The sequence below is a fragment of the Heptranchias perlo genome, chromosome 38 (genome assembly GCF_035084215.1).
Source record: "Heptranchias perlo isolate sHepPer1 chromosome 38, sHepPer1.hap1, whole genome shotgun sequence".
Lineage (NCBI taxonomy): Eukaryota > Metazoa > Chordata > Chondrichthyes > Hexanchiformes > Hexanchidae > Heptranchias > Heptranchias perlo.
This window is the reverse complement of record NC_090362.1, coordinates 13,370,135-13,391,128: the sequence shown is the minus strand read 5'-3', so window position 1 is coordinate 13,391,128 and position 20,994 is coordinate 13,370,135. Positions and strand designations below refer to the sequence as shown.

At 46.2% G+C, this 20,994-nt stretch overlaps 2 protein-coding genes across 6 annotated transcripts in view; one reads left to right on the top strand and one right to left on the bottom strand.

Moving 5' to 3' along the window:
- ttll6 (tubulin tyrosine ligase-like family, member 6) overlaps positions 1-17,853 on the bottom strand; it is a 33,232-nt gene extending 15,379 nt beyond the window's left edge. For 3 of the 5 annotated variants that reach the window (XM_067973475.1, XM_067973477.1, XM_067973479.1), the window contains exons 1-12: positions 17,799-17,853; positions 14,154-14,459; positions 12,482-12,522; positions 11,308-11,426; positions 10,465-10,595; positions 9,701-9,857; positions 8,504-8,647; positions 6,356-6,441; positions 5,483-5,708; positions 4,082-4,263; positions 2,291-2,479; positions 16-196 (exon numbers count right to left, since the gene is read on the bottom strand). In XM_067973475.1, coding sequence (XP_067829576.1) covers positions 16-196; positions 2,291-2,479; positions 4,082-4,263; positions 5,483-5,708; positions 6,356-6,441; positions 8,504-8,647; positions 9,701-9,857; positions 10,465-10,595; positions 11,308-11,426; positions 12,482-12,522; positions 14,154-14,458 — 1,761 coding nt within the window. In that variant the 5' untranslated portion in view covers position 14,459; positions 17,799-17,853. The other 2 variants (XM_067973476.1, XM_067973478.1) reach the window with 2 other exon arrangements.
- A 378-nt stretch (positions 17,854-18,231) lies between these two features.
- gdpgp1 (GDP-D-glucose phosphorylase 1) lies at positions 18,232-20,632 on the top strand. Its single transcript, XM_067973274.1, has one exon. The coding sequence runs from the start codon at positions 18,284-18,286 to the stop codon at positions 19,604-19,606; it is 1,323 nt and encodes a 440-aa protein (XP_067829375.1). The 5' UTR covers positions 18,232-18,283; the 3' UTR covers positions 19,607-20,632.
- Positions 20,633-20,994: the final 362 nt, after the last annotated feature.

The following is a 20,994-nucleotide window of genomic DNA, read 5'->3' as shown; positions in this document are numbered from 1 at the left end:
AATTGGAAATGGTACCTCATTCTTTAACTTCCTGAAGGATGAGCAGCCAAGGCGCCTCCTGGAGCGCAGATCTAGTGTTGTGCGCTCGCCCCCTGACTCCCCTTGCAGGCTGCTGTCCTTTGGCTCCTTCAATTTCTTCCCCTTTCCTAACTGCTCCTTTGGCTCGTTTTTCAGGCGGATCTCCTCCAATTGCTGCCTGATCACAAAGTATCCAACGACTGATCAATAAACATGCACCCAACACAAATCTATGTATCAGCAGCTCTTGTACATCTCACACATTCCCAGCACCAGCTACATGTAAAGATCTTGCCAGTTGACTCCAGCCAGCCTAGCAGTTGAAGACTCAAGATTGACCCCACCATTTCTGGACCACGAAGAGGGTGCAAAATAATCAGCCTGGATTCCTGCTCCTGTGCCTACATGGACATTGTGCAAGGACAGGACAGGGCTCAGTGGTACTGCTTCCACAGCTGAACAGCCTGCCAACATTGACTCATCCAAGCTTATGGATGAAGAGTGACCATATGGACAAAATCCCAGAGAGCAACTGGTGCCAATGGAACCAGATGCCAGGGTGAGTCACACCTTTCAGGAGGAGGGGAGAAAAGTGAAAGGAGACAACAAAACAGAGCTGTCACAACAAGCACTCTCCCCTATAAATAACAATAATTCCAAATTTTAGACGAACTTCCCTCTGTATTGATTGAGTTTTTTGAAGGGGTAACCAAGAAGATAGATGAGGGCTGTGCAGTAGACGTGGTCTACATGGACTTCAGCAAAGCATTTGACAAGGTTGTTACATAAGGTTAAATCTCATGGGATCCAAGGTGAGGTAGCCAATTGGATACAAAATTGGCTTGACGACAGAAGACAGAGGGTGGTTGTCGAGGGTTGTTTTTCAAACTGGATGCCTGTGTCCAGCGGTGTGCCTCAGGGATCGGTGCTGGGTCCGCTGTTATTTGTTATTTATATTAATGATTTGGATGAGAATTTAGGAGGCATGGTTAGTAAGTTTGCAGATGACACCAAGATTGGTGGCATTGTGGACAGTGAAGAAGGTTATCTAGGATTGCAACGGGATCTTGATAAATTGGGCCAGTGGGCCGATGAATGGCAGATGGAGTTTAATTTAGATAAATGTGAGGTGATGCATTTTGGTAGATCGAATCGGGCCAGGACCTACTCCGTTAATGGTAGGGCGTTGGGGAGAGTTATCGAACAAAGAGATCTAGGAGTACAGATTCACAGCTCCTTGAAAGTGGAGTCACAGGTGGATAGGGTGGTGAAGAAGGCATTCAGCATGCTTGGTTTCATTGGTCAGAACATTGAATGCAGGAGTTGGGATGTCTTGTTGAAGTTGTACAGGGCATTGGTGAGGCCACACTTGGAGTACTGTGTACAGTTCTGGTCACCCTATTATAGAAAGGATATTATTAAACTAGAAAGAGTGCAGAAAAGATTTACTAGGATGCTACCGGGACTTGATGGTTTGACTTACAGGGAGAGGTTAGACAGACTGGGACTTTATTCCCTGGAGAGTAGGAGGTTAAGGGGTGATCTTATAGAAGTCTATAAAATAATGAGGGGCATAGATAAGGTCGATAGTCAAAATCTTTTCCCAAAGGTAGGGGAGTCTATAACGAGGGGGCACAGATTTAAGGTGAGAGGGGAGAGATACAAAAGGATCCAGAGGGGCAATTTTTTCACTCAAAGGGAGGAGAGTGTCTGGAACGAGCTGCCAGAGGCAGTAGTAGAGGCGGGTACAATTTTGTCTTTTAAAAAGCATTTGGACAGTTACATGGGGAAGATGGGTATCGAGGGATATGGGCCAAGTGCAGGCAATTGGGACTAGCTTAGTGGTATAAACTGGGCGACATGGACATGTTGGGCCGAAGGGCCTGTTTCCATGTTGTAACTTCTATAATTGCAGGCATTAGATGCGATGCTGGAATGGGTCTGTTTTTGGCAGATATTTTTAATATAGATAAATGTAGTGTTATACACTTGGGTAGCAGCAATGCCAAGCATGTATACACCATGCATGCTTAAGGCTGCTGAGTGGGAGAAGAACCTGGGTGTTACTGTGCATGAATCATTGAAGGTCCATGGCCAATGACACGAAGCTATTGCAAAAGCAAATAGAGTGTTTGGATGTACTGCCAGGACAATTAAGTACAAAACAATTCTGTGTCTGCACAAGGCCTTATAACCAATGCACTCTTCCATCCATATCAATAGTCCTCCTTGCTCATGAATAGCTCTCAGCCCAAGTGCCTATAGTTCATACCTGGCACATTCTTCCCTCGCTCTGGAAGCTATTGTCTCCTGAAAGAGCGATCCGCTATGTTTAAAGTAATTGTCGTATTTCTCGGAGTCGGGCTGTGGGTAAATCCGATGGAATCCTCCCAGGTGTTCCTTTTCATACTTTTCCACCTGCTGGAGCCAGGCTAACTGGTTGTTTTCGTGCTGCTCCCGTCTGTGGAAGTAACAGACATAAAATCAGGAGAAAGGTAATCAGACTACATTATCGTTACCTCTGTTATTACGCCTCATTGAAGCGCTTTGGGATATTTTTTCCCCAAGTTAAAGGCGTTTAGAAATGGATGTTTGTTGTTGCGCTATCATTAAAGGAGGAGTCTTATTCACCGTATGGTGTGGTGGTGAGCCACACAGACCGGGGGTCCCAGGTTCAAATGCTGGACTTTGCCAAGTTAGCTGATCTCATCTGGGACAGCAGCTGTGGTGTCACAATTGGCTTCAGTGCCCATGGGCTGGGTGGGAGGATAAAATTGGCCAGGGTTCCTGCCGTTGACCATTATCCATTGACCCCTGCTTGTATGTTGACCCTGAATGGTTGAATAGCCCACCAGCTCTCACAGTCTGGGCTCACACGTAAAAGAAGGGAGTATGGAAAACATTCTGTAGTAAGCTGAGAATGGAATCACAATTTTTAAAGTTTTTTTTTCAAAAATGAAAACTTTTTTTAAAAATTCAATGAGCTGGATAGATCAGGAAGGTTAGATCCCTGTTCTGTGCCGAGTTAGCTCATCTCATTTAAGGTAATTGACTAGGGTAACTGCAATTGACCTCAGCACCTGGGTTAAAGAGAGAAAACCAGCCATGGTTTCTCCCCAAGCATCATTAAGTGACCCCCCCACCCCTCGCCAACCTCGTCCCAATGGAAAGTGCATGTGTACGGCATCAGGCGAGGACAAGATCAGGCTTGGTTACGATGCCCCACAGATTCAAATAGCCTGCCATCACTCACCATCGAGGCTCATGCATGAATGGCCACGGGTGAGGCACTGGCGGGGCGGGGGGGTTTGGGGTAGGATGGGGGTGGGGGTGGGGGATTAAAGGGTAGGGGGTGGTTGTTGCTCAGCGCCTGTACTGCAGCACCTTCAGGAGAGGAGGTGAGAGCTGAGAATAAAATGCTGGTATCAGTAAAAGTGACCATGATTGTCGTAAAAATCCAACTGGTTCACCAATGTCCTTTGGGGAAGGAAGCCTGCTGTCCTTACCCGGTCTGGGCCTATATGTGATCCCAGTCCCACACCAACATGGTTGACTCTTAATTGCCTTCTGAAGTGGCTTAGCAAACCATTAATGTGTATCAAACTGCCAGTGGTTCAAGAAGGCAGCCCAACACCACCTTCTCAAGGGCAACTAGGGATAGGCAGTAAATGCTGGCCTAGCCAGCAACGTCCACATCCCGAGAATGAAAAAACTTTAGGATGGATTTAAAAAACAGCGGCAGAACCTCGTGAAATTACAACAACAATTTGCATTTATATAGCGCCTTTGATGTAGTAAAACATCCCAAGGCACTTCATGGGACGAAATTTGACACTGCGCCATATAAGGAGATATCAGGACAGATGACCAAAAGCTTGGTCAAAGAGGTAGGTTTTAAGGAGAATCTCAAAGGTGGAGAGAAAGGTAGAGGTTTAGGGAGGAAATTCCAGAGCTTAGGGCCTAGGCAGCTGAAGGCACAGCCGCCAATGGTGGAGCGATAAAAATCAGGGATGCACAAGAGGCCGGAATTGTACAGTGTACCTTTGGACACCACATCCTCTACCTTAATTCGCGAGTTGTGTGGCGGTGCCATATGCGCTCCTGCACCCTGCGCCTCTCCTCCTCCGTCACCTTTTGCACGTCACTTACTCCAAGGTTTATCAGACAAATCGTGTCATACAGTAGATTGTCTTTCACCTCTCGGTCTAGCCTGGAATCTGTAGTGAAACTGGGGGAGTGGTTCACCTGGAAAGCAAAATGTGGGATGTGTTAGTACATAACACACAGGCTGGCCGTTATTGAATGCACTTGTACAAAACCACAGATCTAGTCAAATAATTCGTTGTCAAGGAGACTCCATATTCAACTGAGGTGTGGCAAACAAAACTTGAGATTTGGCATGCAATAAATTAATTGATCTCATCCAGGGCAATAGGTGGATAACTACAATTACCTTTAATGTCTCTGCGTTATGAAGGAAATAAATCCTGCTTCTTGCTCCTGATCGCCATCCAGTGGATGTGAAAGTGCTGTGTATGGATGTCAGAAGCTGAACTGGACTACAAGAGCGGGGCAGAGGCTGGGTATTCCACAGCGGGTGGCTCACCTCCTGACCCCTCAAAGCCTCTCCACCATCGACAAGGCTGAAATCAGGAGCGTAATGGAATACTTGCCACTGGCCTGGATGGGAGCAGCTGCAACAACACTCAAGAAGCTCGACGCCATCCATGACAGAGCAGTTTGGTTGTTTGGCACCCCTGTCTCTAGGTTCAATATCCACTCCTCCATCACCGGCGCACTGCGGCTGCAGTACATACAACCTAAAGGATGCACAGCAGCAACTCACCAATTTACTTTGACAGCACCTCCCCTGCACAATAACGAAACACAGAACCTCACAATACCAGAGCTTGGTCTCAAAACCCCAACTACCCCTCAAATGTCAGCTTGGCTCAGTAGTAGCACTTTCACCTCTGAGTCTAAAGGTTGTGGGGTCAAGTCTCGCTCCAGAGACTTGAGCACATAATCCAGGCTGGCTCTGCAGTGCAGTACTGAGGGAGATGGGGGTTTTGGCCTTCAGATGATACATTAAACTGAGGTTCCACAAGGTGGTTCAAGCGGTTGTTAAAGATTCCGTGCCACAATTGGAAGACCAGGGAGTTCTCCCCGTGTCCTGGGCCAACATCACCAAAAACAGATGAACTGGTCACTCAACTCATTTGCCGTTTGTGGGACCTGTGCAAATTGGTTGTCATGTTTGCTTATGTAACAGCATTGACTACACTTCAAAAGTAATTCATTGACCCAAATGCTTTGGGACATCCTGAGAGTGTGATTAGGTACTAAATAAATGCAAGTTCTTTCTTTTACTAGCAGTTCCTCTTGCACTCTGTAGTGCCATATTTTTCCAACAGTCTTTTGATACCATCTGCAATGATTACACCTTGTTCTTTGTTTAACCCACCTCCAAGAGCCATGGTTTCAAATTGCGATCCATTAGGATATCGAATCCTAGTATCTCAAAGCAGGCACTGCCACAGAGATAGCTGGAGAAACAAGTCCGGTAATTGTGCTTTAAGATCGGATAGGCAGAAACTAGAGTTTTAACGATCACATCTTCAATGTCTGCCCAAACCTTTGCTATGTTGTGCCCGCGCTGCTCCAACCATCTGTTAAGCGAGGACAGTTTTCTGTACAAGACAGAACACAGTATGAATGGACTAATACAGGGGTAGATAGATACATTTCTACTTTTAACTAATACATCAGACAGCAAGGGGTAAATTTTTCACTTGCCACCCAGGAGTAAAACTAGCATTGCAGATCGGCCACACATTATAGAAACTGCCTGAGTTTCATTTCCGTAATGGGCTAAAACAGCACAGCTACAGCTGGGTCTGTCGCGGGATATTTTCAAGACCTTGCACTACATCAATGAGATCTTCATGTCTGACTGACAAGCAGTTGAAAATGGTGAGGCTTCAGTGACTGGCATCATGTAGCTCCTTTGAAATAGGGATAGTGCTTCACCAGCACAATTGGCTTTGGGTCTTAGGGATGCCGACTGAAAATTATGACCATGGCACCAGATTTATACCAAAAGTAGATCACAAAAGCTTTGGGTTTAAGTACCGAGGATTCCCACCAAACCAGCCAGCCTCCCAGTGATGTTTGATCCCACAACGCTTTGATCTAGTGACAAACGCAGCCACTCACTGCCGTACCAGCCATCAGGGCAACATTTATAGGATCTTTATGATATATTTGCTGCATAGTGAAAGTGGGGAAAGAATGTAGGTTTACTGTTAGATTTTCCTTTCCAGCCTGTTAAATGTACCTTTTGCTGCTACCGTCCCCATCTCTGACAAAGTTCTTGCTGTGTTTGTTGATGGCATAGTTTGTCAGGTGCATGCAGATGTCATCCTGTCATCAACAAATAAAACACTTCAGTGATTTGGGACATGGGTGACACAAGGAACTTAGAATTTAAAATTCTCATCCTAGTGTTTAAATCCCCTCCCTACCTCTGTACCTCCTCCAGCCCTACAACCCTCCGAGATCTCTGTGTTCCTCTAATTCTGGCCTTTTGTGCATCCCAGGTTTTCTTCACCCCACCATTGGCGGCCGTGCCTCCAGCTGCCTAGGCCCTAAGCTCTGGAATTCCCTCCCTAAACCTCTCTGCCTCTCTCTCCTCCTTCAAGGCTCTCCTTAAAACCTACCTGTTTCACCAAGCTTTTGGTCACCTGTCCTAATATTGCCTTATGTGGCTCGTTGCTAAATTTTGTTTGATAATGTTCCTGTGAATCGCCTTGGGACATTTTACTACATTAAAGGCACTATATAAAATGCAAGTTATTGTTGTAGATAAATACAGGGATACAAGCCTTAAGAGCCATCACTATAAAGAGATAACATCAGTCTTATACATTAATCATTCAGATCTGAGCTGCACCAGTTTATAAAGACTGCCAGTTGTTCCCAAACATGGCCATCTCGACAGGCTGTAATGTAAATCACTCCCTTACAACCGCCATGCCCAAACATCTTCCTTCTTCCTCTGAGGGCACTAAGTTGTCGAGAGGTTCTGATTTACTTTACAGCCTGCAGAGGGATGGTACTAAAATGGAATCCATCACCAAAACTATTGAGGTGATTTACGTTAGGCGCCAATTGTGACTCAATGGGTTAAATGCACTGCCGCGTGTGGTACTGAGCCAAATAGACTCAATGAGGAATCAAGTTTGATTGCTGATCTGTGCTGAGATAGGTGATCTCAGCAGGGGCAGACATTAGAACTGGCCTCAGTGTCCCTGGGTGGAGGAGGTTAGTAAATCAGCCAGGGTTCCCTCTCCTGTAACCCCTGCTGAAAATGGGTGTGTGGACATTGGGTGAGGACAACACCAGTCTTGGCTGTGATGTCCTCATGGTAGAATATCCTATCTAAGCCAGGCTGTCCAAACTTTTTGCCTTTGTGGTCCACCTAGGTGTATAGAATTAGACCTTAGGGGCCACATATAAAGCTTGAATCCACATTCCCCTTAATCATCATGTGTCTCAGGTTGGTGGTAGTAATAGATCTTGGCGTTTTAATGTAGGATTCAGCCACCAATGAAGCAACAGCACTAAAACAGGCCTTTCCAAGCCTCCAGGCCCACAAAATTAAAACGGGACAAACCAGAGGGTAAGAACTAAAAACGCAAAGGCTGGAATTCCAGGGCTATTTTGCCATAGGTCCATAGCTCAGTTCGGGCACCCTGCTCATAGTTCTCACTTGAGGGAGGTACTGAATGTAGCTGGTAGGCGTGGGACAGTACCCCAGCAAGACAGGAGGGGAGAAAAGAAATGAGAGATAAACACAAGAACAGCCATCTACATATTCCTACCACGGTGTCAGCCGTGGCTCAGTAGGTTCAAGCCCCACTCAAGGTTGTGGGTTCAAGCCCCACTCCAGGGACTTGAGCACAAACTCTAGGCTAACACTCCAGTGCAGCACTGAGGGAGTGCTGCACTGTCGGAGGTGCCGTCTTTTGGATAAAACGTTAAACTGAGGCCCCGTCTGCCCTCTCAGGTAGACGTAAAAGATCCCATGGCAGTATTCCGAAGAAGAGCAGAGGAGTTCACCTGATGTCCTGGCCAATATTTATCCCTCAACCAACATCACTGAAAACAGATTATCTGGTCATTATCATGTTGCTGTTTGTGGGACCTTGCTGTGTGCAAATTATCTGCTGCATTTCCTACATTACAACAGCGACTACACTTCAAAAAGTACTTCATTGGCTGTAAAGCTCTTTGGGACGTCCTGAGGTCGTGAAAGGCACTGTATAAATGCAAGGCCTGCCTTTCTTTCTTTATCCCCAGATGTGTTAGTTCACTGTTTAAAAAAAAACTGTTATACGTCCACAAGATGCAGAAGACAGAAAAAATGCGAGTATACAATAAATACAATAACAATAAACCCGGCAATAACAGGAATAAAAGTTACCAAGTTGCTGCTAGAGGGCTCGCTGTACTTGCTCGTTGCAAACCTTGCCAAACCCTCGTCGTAAATATAAATTCGAAAGGGATCACAGGATGTGACCAAGACGTAGACACGAAGGTCAAATTTGAAACCGTCTATGAGGAAAGGCTGTGAAAGAGATATTGAAGGCTACGTTAGGCAGGCTGTACAAAACTTGTCAAACAGCAAACATGATCTTCGCACCAAATCATGGGATGCATAGCTCAAACAGTGGAATACAAATCTACTGGGGTTATGCTGAGACTCTTCAATACACCAGTCTGATCGCACTTGGGGTATTGTGTACAGTTCTGTTGGCCTTGCTGCAAAAGGGATATGCAAGCACTGGAGGGGAAGAGAACCAACAAGAATGATTCCAAGTGTGGGGCAAGGGTTAAAAAAGGTCAAATGATCGAAATGTCTGGAATAATCTGCCAAGCAGCTGGGGGGAGGGGGGCGGGGGGAGTAGGGATACAAACTTCAAGGCACATTCAGAACAATTAGAATCACAGAATCATTGAAAATGTAGCACGGAAGGAAGTCAATGAGCCCGTTGTTTCTGTGCCAGTGCCAGTGCCAGCTCTTCAACGGAACCTACGCGCTCTAATCCCATTCCTGGCCCTAATTAGAGAACAGTTCGGTGTTGGGAAAGGTGGAATATTGGACAGGATGAGCTTTGATGGGCCAAGTGGCCTTTTCTCATCATTTTTTTTTAGATGATTTTGTACACTGAGCTCTGACAGAGGGGAGTTTAGTCGCAGGAGTTTAAAGTAAAAAATAATACAGTAGTATAGGGGCTAGTGGGAAACATGTCTGGAATCAACCTTGACAGATTGCATATTGTGAGGCTACTCCCAGTGGCTTAATGAACTGCCCAATGCGTTACTGATCCATATAGAGCAGGACCCAGCTTCCTGGTCTGTGCTGAGTTAGCTGATCGCAGCTGGGGTGGCAGTGGAGGTACTATAGTCGGCCTCAGGGCTCCTGGAAAGTGTGTGTCTGGTCTTGAGGTTAGAACAGGATTAGACTTGGATGCAATGTCCAACACAGTCGTATAGCCCGCTAACCTTCACTGTTCAGGCTCACATTTTAAAGATTGGTTACTGCGTTAAGGTACTGGAGTGCAGCTGTCAAGTGAGAGGGGGGAAGAAAATTGGAAGCAAAATGTTTGGTTGCTGTTACCTTGGAGATGTACTGCTGACAAATCAGGCGGTCTCCTTGTTTAATCTCCTTTAAGTTCCTGGTAATGAATATTCCCCGGCCCTGACACCCACAGTCTGGTTTACAGATATATGTCTTAGTCTTCTTCATCCTGCAGTAGGCCTGAAAATCCCCAAAACTGCACAGTATACAAACAGAACGTTTAAAGATCACACGATAAAGATCATTGCCCACAGCTAAATAACATCAGCAAATATCGGCTTCACCTTCAAGTTCCCAAAAGATCACAACTAAAGACTGAATTTAGCAAGTCCTATAACCGGGAGACCCAAGCACCAATTCAATCGAACCTAACTTTTCAACTAGCCAATTCCCCCAAACCAATCACAAGAAAACGTCTACGTCCCCAACCCATTCACAAGATACCCTAAAAATATAAAGCAACGTCCCAAAAACAGCAACACTATGAATGACCAGCTAAGAGCAGGAACTTCTCCCAATGAACTGCCCAACATTCCTCCCTGAACAAATACCAATAAACCACAGTTTAACTGGTTATTCATCACGTTACTGTTGTGGGAGCTTGCTGTGCACTCACCTATTTAATAAATGTGACTGCGCTTCCAATAGTTTATTGTATATGAAGTGCTTTGAGGTATCCTGAGAGATGTGAAGAGGCGCTGTATAAATACAAGTTCTTTTTCACTCAGCCAGCTATCCTTATCTCCACCCAACCACCAGTAAGACTGCACATACATTTCATCTTCAATTCTAAGGTCACTCACTCGGCAGGTAAGCACCATGTACGTGGGAAGATGTTATATTCCTTCGGGAAGAGTTTCAGCATCCTGTTCAAATTCCTGGCCAGTAGGTCCTTCCTGCAAATCTCACTCATTCCTGGAAAGTGATTGATTTTCTGCAAAAAAAAGAAATACAAAAATCAACAATTACACACACCAGATAACATTGAAAGAAAGAAAAGACAAATACAGACCAGGAAGGGCTGGAGAGAAGAAAAGGAAAATCAAAAGATACAGTCATGAGGTGCCACCGAGCTTGGATTTTAAAAGCCTTGGACAGTAGGAAGAAGGGAAGAATGACGGACACACAGAGTTCAACAGTTTTGAGAAGGAATGAATTAGAGTAGGAGATGTGGTTGTGAACCTCTTTCAACAGGGAGGAAGCAGAGGGTTTAGAATGTTGTACTGTGGGTTGGGAGGAACATGAGATGAAAGTTCAGGGAAGTAATGACCATAGTAGTATTGATAAGTGAGAAAAAGAGCGGGGGAGACAAGATTGCAACGGAGACAGAGAGGCTGGAGACGAGAGATGAGAGAAGGATTCACCGATCAGATAACAACTTTTTCTTGTAATTAAAATAACATTTATAAGAATATAGTCCTGGTTTTTCTGCAAACATCTAGTTTAAGTGAAAAATAACAATTAAAAAGGCATCATAACAGTAAGTTGAGCTCAAGAATAGTTTATAACTTACAGTTCTTCAGAAACAAAAATGTTTAAGACAAAGTGCCAGTCCAGTACTGTGGTGTGTCCACATCTCATTAATCTGAAACCAATCACTTTACATGCTTATTTCTTCTTTTCCTCCTCTGTGCCATGATCCTGACCTGAAAACGTTTCATCTCCATAACTCTTTCATGAGAGACGGCAGTGTCAGTCCAGTACAATATCCATTCTTCATCCTCCCCAACCTCCTTCAGTCCATAACGACGAGCTGCACGACGGACTGGAACACAAGAACAGAGGGTAGAGACATAAACCATTGTCACATGGCAAGGTAAGAGAGATACAGAGATACATAGGGATATACAGAGAGATACAAAGAGAGTGATACAGAGAGAGACAGAGTTAGACAGAGAGAAAGACAGAGATAGAGGCAGAGGAGAGAGGAAGAGACAGAGATAGATAGATAGATAGACAAGAAAGAGAAAGATAGAGGTGAAAAGGAACAGAGAGTTGGACAGACAGAAAGAAATAGAAAAAGAAAGCAAGGTATAAAAGAGACAGGGGATGAATGAACAATTCAGAAGAGTAAGAATGGGACAGATAAAGAAATGAAGAAGAAGGGAAGAGGATGGGACAGAGAAAAAAATTGATCTGTAAATCTTTTACCAATTAATTCAGTAATTAAAGATTTAAGTGAAATGTAAATGGAACAGGCATCCTCACATTCAGTGAGTGTGCAATAAACTATCAAAACAGAATACCAACCAAACTAGACTTATTAGAGAGTAGACTACTGAAATATATTTCGGTCTATACATCTTATATATACAAGAATAGAGCAGTAGGTAAAAACACTGCCTGGTGCAAGATACAGCTACAGATACTGGGAAGGTCCTAGGTTCGATGTGCCAGACTGTGTTGAGTTACCTGATCTCAGCTGGAGTAGCAATCGGGAAACACTAGTTGTACTTCTGATATCCAATCAGTATCCATGGGGTAGTGAAGGGAGGGGTGGAATTAGCCAGGGTTCCTGCTCCTGCTTGCTTTCTTTCTTGCTTGAAAGTGCATGTGTATGGGCTTCGGGAACACCATGATTAGTAAGGGCATCACAGGCGGCCCAAAATTGAACAACCTGACCAACACTCAGTCTAAGCTCGTACATGGTTACCTGAGCAAGACACAAAAGAGCAGCCGACACCCATGGAATTGCACCCCAAAATGAGTCAGTGCCTTCAGGAGAGGAGGGGAGGAAATTGGAGGGCAAAAATTAGTATGTGCTGTATAGATATAGGTCTGTGCGAATCTCCCCTATTTCCTGATCCCATTAATACTCACCACTTTCATACTTGCAATTGAGCAGATTTATTCCAATCCACCTGCAAGAAAGAACAGGCTGAGAAAAAAGGGCAGAGCAGTTTGCTAATCTTAATCAAATAGACAGATGTTATAAATTTCCATGTGGGAAATGACTGGGCTGTGCTCCGCATTGCCATTTCATAGCACAACAGTTAAAGATAGTATTCAGTGTGTAGAGGAGTCACGATAAATCATTGTTAGGTAACAAAAGAAAAAGTGGAAACATGAAATAGAACTGTGGAAATACGCAGTACATCTGTCAGCCCTGATGAAGAGTCTCCCTCCACCTAAAAGATTTTAACAATTCCTCTTTTTAGATACCAAGAAGGAACAGATATTGAAACTGATAATCCATGAGCTGTGATCCTGGCAGGTGCAGTGGGATGGTGCCTGTCGGTGACCTCCGCTACTGACCCTGCCAGAGTATACGGGGTCAGTGAGAGGGCACCTGGCTTCCTGTCAGCTTCTGTGTGGCTACAGGCACCCCTCAAGTGTCTGCCAGTCCCGACTACCATCCGAGGGGGAGGGGGTGGAGGTGGTGGGAGTGGGGGTGTGGTGAGAGTGGGGAGAGGGATGAGAGGGTGGTGGGGGGTACCTGGGTCCTTCCCTGCTATCGTCGGCCCCTTCAATCCGCTTACCAAGGGAGTTTGATACAAAGCTTTGGTTTCAAAAAGATTTCCATTATCTTTGGGAATCCTGGCCTGACCCCTCCCCCTCTCCCCCTCTCTCCCCCCTCCTCTCCCTCCTCTCCCCCTCCCCCCCCCAAACAACCCTGGGGCCCACTTGCACCCTTCTGGAATTGGATATGCCTCATCTCATGGTGTACCAGACTCCATATTAGAAGAAGGAACAAGAACGCCCAGCGTATGGGGCATCCCCTAGGGAGTGCCCGGGGCCTTCTAGAGGCCAGCCAGAGGCTCCAGCCCTCAGAGAGCTGAGCAGGATATCCCAGCTCAGTTGGGGAGCTGGATTCTGGCCATTTTCTGAGCCGCTCCGTGGGACTCCTGCAGGAGTTATGGCAGGAGTCCGCCCACATAGCCAAGGACATGCAGCCCCATTGTGATTTTCAACACAAAAGATGTAGGAGCAAAGGAAGGCCGCAAGAGGTAAGGAGGTCCACAACTTTGAGGTTGTGTGAAAGTGTGCAGTCTTAATTTCAACACAAAGAGGATATAGGGAGGAGGAAGAATGTGTTGAATGGTGTTATTTGGCCTTAGAAGGACTAAGAGAGGAAAGTTCAGAGAAGCAATGAACATAGTAGTAATGAGAAAATAAAACAATAAAAGTTGCGACAATGTGAAATGGGAGGCTAGAGCTGAGGGAAGGGTCTGAGGGAAGGGTTAACTACAAGGCAACAAGTTTTCCTTACATCTTGTCTATGAATGTGGGAAATCTGTTAGAAGAGTCGTCCCAGATATGGGAGCAGAATTCATACGATCCAGGTTAATATTGATTAATGTGAGGGAGGAGCCTGCGGTGCACCGGTCAGTGTGAGGGAGGAGCCTGCGGTGCACCGGTCAGTGTGAGGGAGGAGCCTGCGGTGCACCGGTCAGTGTGAGGGAGGAGCCTGCGGTGCACCGGTCAGTAGAAAATATTGTGAAAGTGGTGGTAAAAATGTGAAAGACCATGAAAAGATCAGTCCCGGTTATACCTGCGTTTCCTCTTCTTTTTCTTCTTTTGTGTCTCTTCTTTCATGGCAGGGTCTTTTCCTTCAGTGTTCTGGTTGGATATTATCTGTTCTTGTTTGTGAAGTTCCTTTTCTTCTCCCACCTGTTTACGATGTTTGATGTGCCTCACCAACTCTCTCGTTGTTATAGTCCCTCTTAGCACACTGGCTTTTTTCTGAACTGGCTCAGTGTCGTCCTCCGAGTCCTCAATTGGACTCTCTTCCTCATTCTCTGCTTCTTCTTCAGCTGACTCTTCCTCGGAGTCACTCATGCCTCCGGAAGCATTCATTCTGTGAGATGTAGAGACTTTGTGAAAGGGACTGACAAAAACATCCTCAGTCTCAGACTGACCAACAACAGAAATAACCTAGGTGGGGACTGGGTGGCACAGTAGGTTAGATCTTTCACCTCTGCGATCTTGGCTCAAATCCAGCTGAGATACAGCAGCTATCTGGTACCTGACCCATGAGGAGACAGTGAATGTCAACTGGCCATTTGGGCCGGGTGGAGAAATTCCAGCTGAGCTCTATCTTGTCCTCAGCTGGCATCTATATGTGGGCACTTTTCAATAGGCACAGATTCTTTTTGATATTTCAAGAATGAATAGCCCATGTCAGACAGAGTCTTCTATCACATCAGCACTTACTGGGGATATAGCTTTATTTACTGCAGTATCACAGCAACTGCTTTGGAAAACAGCTCAATGCCCAAAGTGAGGTGATGTAATGTCACAGACTACTGAAAAGCTTGCTGTAAAGCGACTGCAATAACACAGTGTACTATAGATACGCTGCGATAAACAAATTCTCATTGTAGTATTTTGATAAACATCCCCAATGGCTCAATGGGTGAATCCACTTGCTGGTGTGGATCTGAATCACAGGTTTAATCCTTGGTGTGAGCTGAGATAACTGAACTCAGGTGGGGCAATAGTTAGGTTGTGACACTTGGATTCAGCATCGCTGGGCTAGGGAGGGTAGAAAAAAAATCAAAGCAGCCAGAGTTCCTACTCGTAATTGATATCCAGTGACTCCTGATTGAAAGTGTACATTTGGACGATGGGTGAAGGGCAGCATTAGGTTTTCTATGGTGCCCTATGTGATTGACTAGCCTGCCTAGGCTCACACATGAAGAATCATCACGTGGGCAAGTTACCGGAGGGTAATTGACATCCATGGAAATGTACCACATGGGAAAAATAACATTACAGAAACCAATGCCATGGGCTCTCAATGCAATGTTCAATAGTCCTTTCACTGTTGATACTAGCTAACTAAGGCTTTTATAGTCTTATTATGGTAACAACTTGTAGCACACTTAAAATGCTGAACCGCTTCTATGGAGCAGTACCAGCTCTGCATCCCACTTAACCTATGTTCTTATCGATCCCATAAAGGGGCTCACCTACCTTTTGCAGTTCTGATGAAGGGTCTCTCCCCTTGGCCTGAAGTATTAACCTGTCGTTTCCCTTTTCAGTTGTTTGACAGATTTGGAGCATTTTCTTTCAGATTTCCAACACTCGTAGTGTTGTTTTTTTCCTTAATTGAATTTATATTGTGATGTTTGCACAGCAGCCAGAACAACTTGAAAACAACCATGCTCATTGATGCTATTGTGGGTGCTGTTACGTCTGGAGGCATCTGTACAAAATACATGTGGCACAGCACCTTATCTCTCTCCTACACACTTCAGGTCAGCTCTCTGACTTTGGACCTCAGCCATTTGTTTACAGCCAGGGTGCCAATGACATGAGTTGGGTCTGTCAGCGGCCAGGGGAGGAGTAGCAGGTTTACACTTGCGGTGGAGATCCTTTATGAGTGCAGGTGGGACAGTTTGTGCCCCTGTTACCTACCTACTTTTGTGCTTGTTTTCAGCACCGTGTCTTGCAGGCTATCTGTGTTTTTGATGTCTCCCATCTTCTTACCTCTCCCTTCGACCACCTCTAAATACCTGAGCTATTAACTACTTGATGTCTTTTAATTTCATCCATGCTTCTTTCCATTGATCTCAGCCATCTATCTCCCGTTTTTCTTTTCAGTGGGTTATATACCATTCCATCAATAATTCGTGTTTTATTTCCGTTCTAACTATTAAAAAAATCCTAAAGCAAAATACTGCAGATGCTGGAAATCTGAAAAAAAAACAAAAAGTGCTAGAAATACTCAGCAGGTCAGGCAGCATCTGTGGAGAGAGAAACAGAGTTAACGTTTCAGGTCGATGACCTTTCGTCAGAACTCTGAAGGTCATCGACCTGAAACGTTAACTCTCCACAGATGACGACCAGCCAAAGGAGAAGACATTATGACAAGTGACCAAAAGCTTGGTCAAACATCCTGAAGTCGGGTGAGGACAAGATCTGGGATTGTTGTGATGCCGCCCACAGTGGAATAGCCTGCCCACATTCACTGGTGTCAGACGTGAAGAATGGCCATTTGGGGTGGTAATGAAGGATGCACAGGAAAAAGGTATTCCAGCCTTCAGGAGAGCAAGGCAGAAACGTACAAAAATTTAAACACAGGAATTTTAAAAGTTTTTTTTACATAGAATTTACAGCGCAGAAACAAGCCAATTGGCCAATGTCTGTGCTTATGCTCCACCACAAGCCTCCTCCCATCCTATTTCACCTAACCTTATCTGCATACCCTTCTATTGCTTTCTCTTTTTAAACTCCACCTTAAAGGCATCGATGCTATTCGCCTCAACTACTCCATGTGGTAGCAAGTTCTACATTCTCACCACTCTGTGGGTAAAGAAGTTTCTCCTGATTGGATTTATTAGTGACTGTCTTATATTAATGGCCCCTAGTTTTGGACTCCTCCACAAGTGGAAATTGAAACATCTTCTCCACGTCTACCCCATCAAACCCCTTCATAATTTTAAAGACCTCCATTAGGTCACCCCTTAGCCTTCTCTTTTCTAGAGAAAACATCCCCAGCCTGTTCAGTTTTTCCTGATAGTTATAACCTCTCAGTTCCAGTATTTTGTTTGCACTTTCTCCAGTACCTCTATATCCTTTTTGTAATATGGAGACCAGAACTGTGCACAGTGCTCCAAGTGTGGTCTAAGCAAGGTACGATACAAGTTTAACATAATTCTCTGCTTTTCAATTCTATCCCTCTAGAAATGAACCCCAATGCTTTGTTTGCATTTTTATGGCCTTGTTAACTTACGTTGTGAATCTGTAGCCCTAGCTTTGCTCCTCTACCCCATTTAGACTCTTACTTTCCAAGGAATAGGTGGTCTCCTTATTCCTTTTACCAAAATGCACCACCTCACATTGAATATTTAAAACCCAGTACAATGCATTTGCCATCTTGAGTTTGCTAAAATTAAACCGTTAATCTGGTGACCCCAAGTTAACTAAAGGTTTTATCTTGGATCAAAGCCTGCAGCTTGTTTACTGTGCAAAAGTTTGCTCAAGTTTAGTTGCCCGTTGCTAAGGCCCGTTGCCGCGGCGCGTTGCTATGGTACTGAAGCGCCGACAACAGGTGGGAAACGTTGGGGCTCCGAGTGGCTTTCAACCCACTCCGTGCTGACCGCGTCCCGATGTAAACTTTCGGCGGTGCGGCTATTTCATTATTTATTTTATTTCGCGCCCGAACTCCCCCTTCTCCGCTTTCCTCACTCACCTGGCGCCCGCCGCCCTGTCAGGCCGCGCTCTGCCCGCCTCGCAGTCATGGCAACCAAATGCTAGTTCTGATTGGTCCGCGGAGCCTCGCTTTTTCATTGGTGGCCTGCGTTGCATAACGCTGATTGGTTGTGTAGTGACACTCAACCATCGATTATTGGCTGGAAATCAGTAGGTCGATGTTCATTGGTTAAAATAAAATTACAAAAGCTCTGATAGGCTGACAGAATCGCAATTCGATTGGCTAGTGCAATCTTATTTCTGAGCGGCTTTCTAATTTACTCTAAAATAAAAGCTGATGCAGGGATGTCGTTGGAAAATTAATTATTATTCCGTGTAAAAGGAATCAAATTGCTTGTCTATTCTTTAATCTTCGAATAGCTGCTGGGCTGTGCATACAGGCGGCGGCGGCGGCGGGGGGGGGACAGCTCCCTTTGGAAGCCGTGGAAACGGGGGCCTCGGCGCGGCTGGTGACGTCACCATAAAATGGCGGCGCCCAGTGAGGCGGGAATCGCTGAGCTGAAGCCGGCGGATGGAGCCGCGGTAAACGGGGAGCCGGAGCAGGCCAGACCGTGGACGGAGGCCGAGGTGTTCGCGTACTCGGAGGGTGATTTCTTTAAGAGCGGGGTCCGGTGGGGCCGCCCGGGAACCCGCTGCCGCTTCGATGCGGCGCTCCGCTCGGCCTGGGCCGATCGGATGTCCCGGGGCTGCTTCCGCTACGCCCTGCGGGGGCCGGAGCTGCTCAGCCGGGTGCTGCCGGGGCCGCGCCGCTTTGTGGCCCAGCTGAACGTCAGCCGGGGAACGGAGCGGCGGAGGCCGCAGGAGATCCTCAGCCTCCGGCAGCCCTTCGACCCCAATCAGTTCAACTTCGGCAAGATCCGGCCCCGGGAGATCCTCTTCGCCCTCCGCCGGGGAGGCGCCGCCTGTCCCGGGGACAGACTTACGGGGCAAGGGGGTGCCTTGCTGATCATCAACGTGAGCCCCCTGGAGTACGGCCACGTTCTGCTGCTCCCCGACCCGGCTCGGGCTCTGCCGCAGGTTTTAACCGGGGACTCGCTGCTCCAGGCCCTGGAGCTGGTCTTCCTGAGCTCGGACCCGGGCTTCCGAATGGGGTTTAACAGTCTCGGGGCCTTCGCCTCCGTCAATCACCTGCACCTGCACGGCTATTATTTGGGACACGAGTTAGAGGTGGAATCGGCCCCGACCGAGCCTCTGGCCCCGGGCACGGGTTTTAATAGAGCCGAGCCCGAGCTGGATGTAGGAGCGGGCTGGACTGGGACAACCCGGGATCAGCCGGGGCCAGGACTGGACAAACCTGGGCTCCAGCGGGCTGAAGGGGAACGCGAGCCGCCCCGGTCCCGGTCCCGGCCCCGGCCAAAGCCGCTGCACCGAGTTCACCTTCTGTCCGGACACCCCACTCGAGGGCTGGTCCTGTACACGGACGGGACCGACATCCCGCAGACCGCGGCCGCGCTTCACCGAATCACCGACTTCTTCCTGGGCCGATCGCTGGCTCACAACCTGTTCCTGACTCGGGGTTGCCCGCTGGGGGGCCGAGTTGCAGACCCGGGATCGCGGGACGGGGTTCGGCTCATACTCTGGCCGCGGAGATCCTGCTTCGGCGTCAAGGAGGAGTCGGCATTTAACGTGGCTCTGTGTGAGCTGGCGGGACACTTGCCCATCAAAACCCCCCACCATTACAGCGAGATGACTGAGGGGAAGGCGCTGGAAATAATCCGCAAGCACTTACTCTCTGAAGAGGAACTCTCCCAACTTAGATCAGAAATAACTGGGCTTCTAGAGGATTGAAATCAGTTCACCAGCTGCCTATCAGCCTCTCGCAACCATCACCCAAATGGAGTGCATTAATTGCTCCCTTCTAGCTGCTGTTACATTGATCTTGGCGAGATGGCCAGCCCTGGACATACAGGCTCCCTGCAGCCGGCAGGTCAACTTTAAAACGTATTCCCAGCATGAGTCAATGTCTTCGGAATGGGAAGGGGGAATTCCGTGTTTGGGGAAAATGTGTATTATGCTTCACTTTTTTGAGACTCTTATGTATAATAGCTTCACGATGATCTATAAACGTAACCAGCAACAGAATCCACTGTTGAGCATTTGGATAGTCAGGGTGTGGGAAAACGTGCTTTACAATCGATTGGAAAAATACTTGGGAAAAAAAGAAAGGTGGGGGACAGAAAGCAGGGAAATGGAGTGGATGGCTCCAATGGCATTATCCTATATGGCCACTTCCTGCACTGCCATTTATATGAAATCTGACTTCTGATTGAAGTCATATCAACTGAAAGTAGTTTGGAACATCACTGAGTGAGATTTTATATAAATCCTGGCGAGTGGGATTGTTATAAACTGTTTCTGAAATGATGAACCCTTCCTACCTTCTACACAACTTACAAAAAAGTTTCTTTTTTAAACTTTTAGAACTGAATGATTGAACCATTGTGCAATTCATTAAACCATTGATTTTTGTTCTGTGTTTACTGCATAAGTTTGTGAAAAGTGGGCCAGAAAAAATTTCCCCACACTTGTTTGAATATGGAATACATTGCTGCTGCTGGCTATTGATGCTGTGTTATCCACAACATTTAAGAGGAAATTGGATAAACATTTGAAAAATATTAAAGGGGGTAAAAAGCAGGGAAATGGGTTGGACTAGATGTCTCCAATTGCACTTTTATGTATGTCTTCCTTGTCTAGTGAAATATCAATGTTGTGTAAATCAATGATTGCTGATTGAAGTCTGTATTTGTTTACAATTTCTTATTAAATAACTAGAATTTATAAAACTGAGTGGATTGTTTACTCAGAGATAGGAGGAGGCCATTCAGCCCCTCAAGCCTCTTCATTCAAGTAGATCATGGCTGATCTGTATTTTATCTCCATCTACTCACCTTGGTTCTGTAACCCTTAATACCCTCACCTAACAAATCTTTCAGTTTTGAAATTTTCAATTGACCCCCAGCATCCACAGTTTTTTTTTGGGGGGGGGGGAGGAGGGGGAGAGAGTTCCAGATTTCCACTACTCTGTGTGAAGAAGTGCTTCCTGACATCACCCCCTGAACAGCCTAGCTCTAATTTTAAGGTTATGCCTCTTGGTCTGGACTCCCCCCCCCCCCCCACCAGAGGAAAGAAATAGTTTCTCTCTATCCTATCAAATCCTTTATTCATCTTAAACA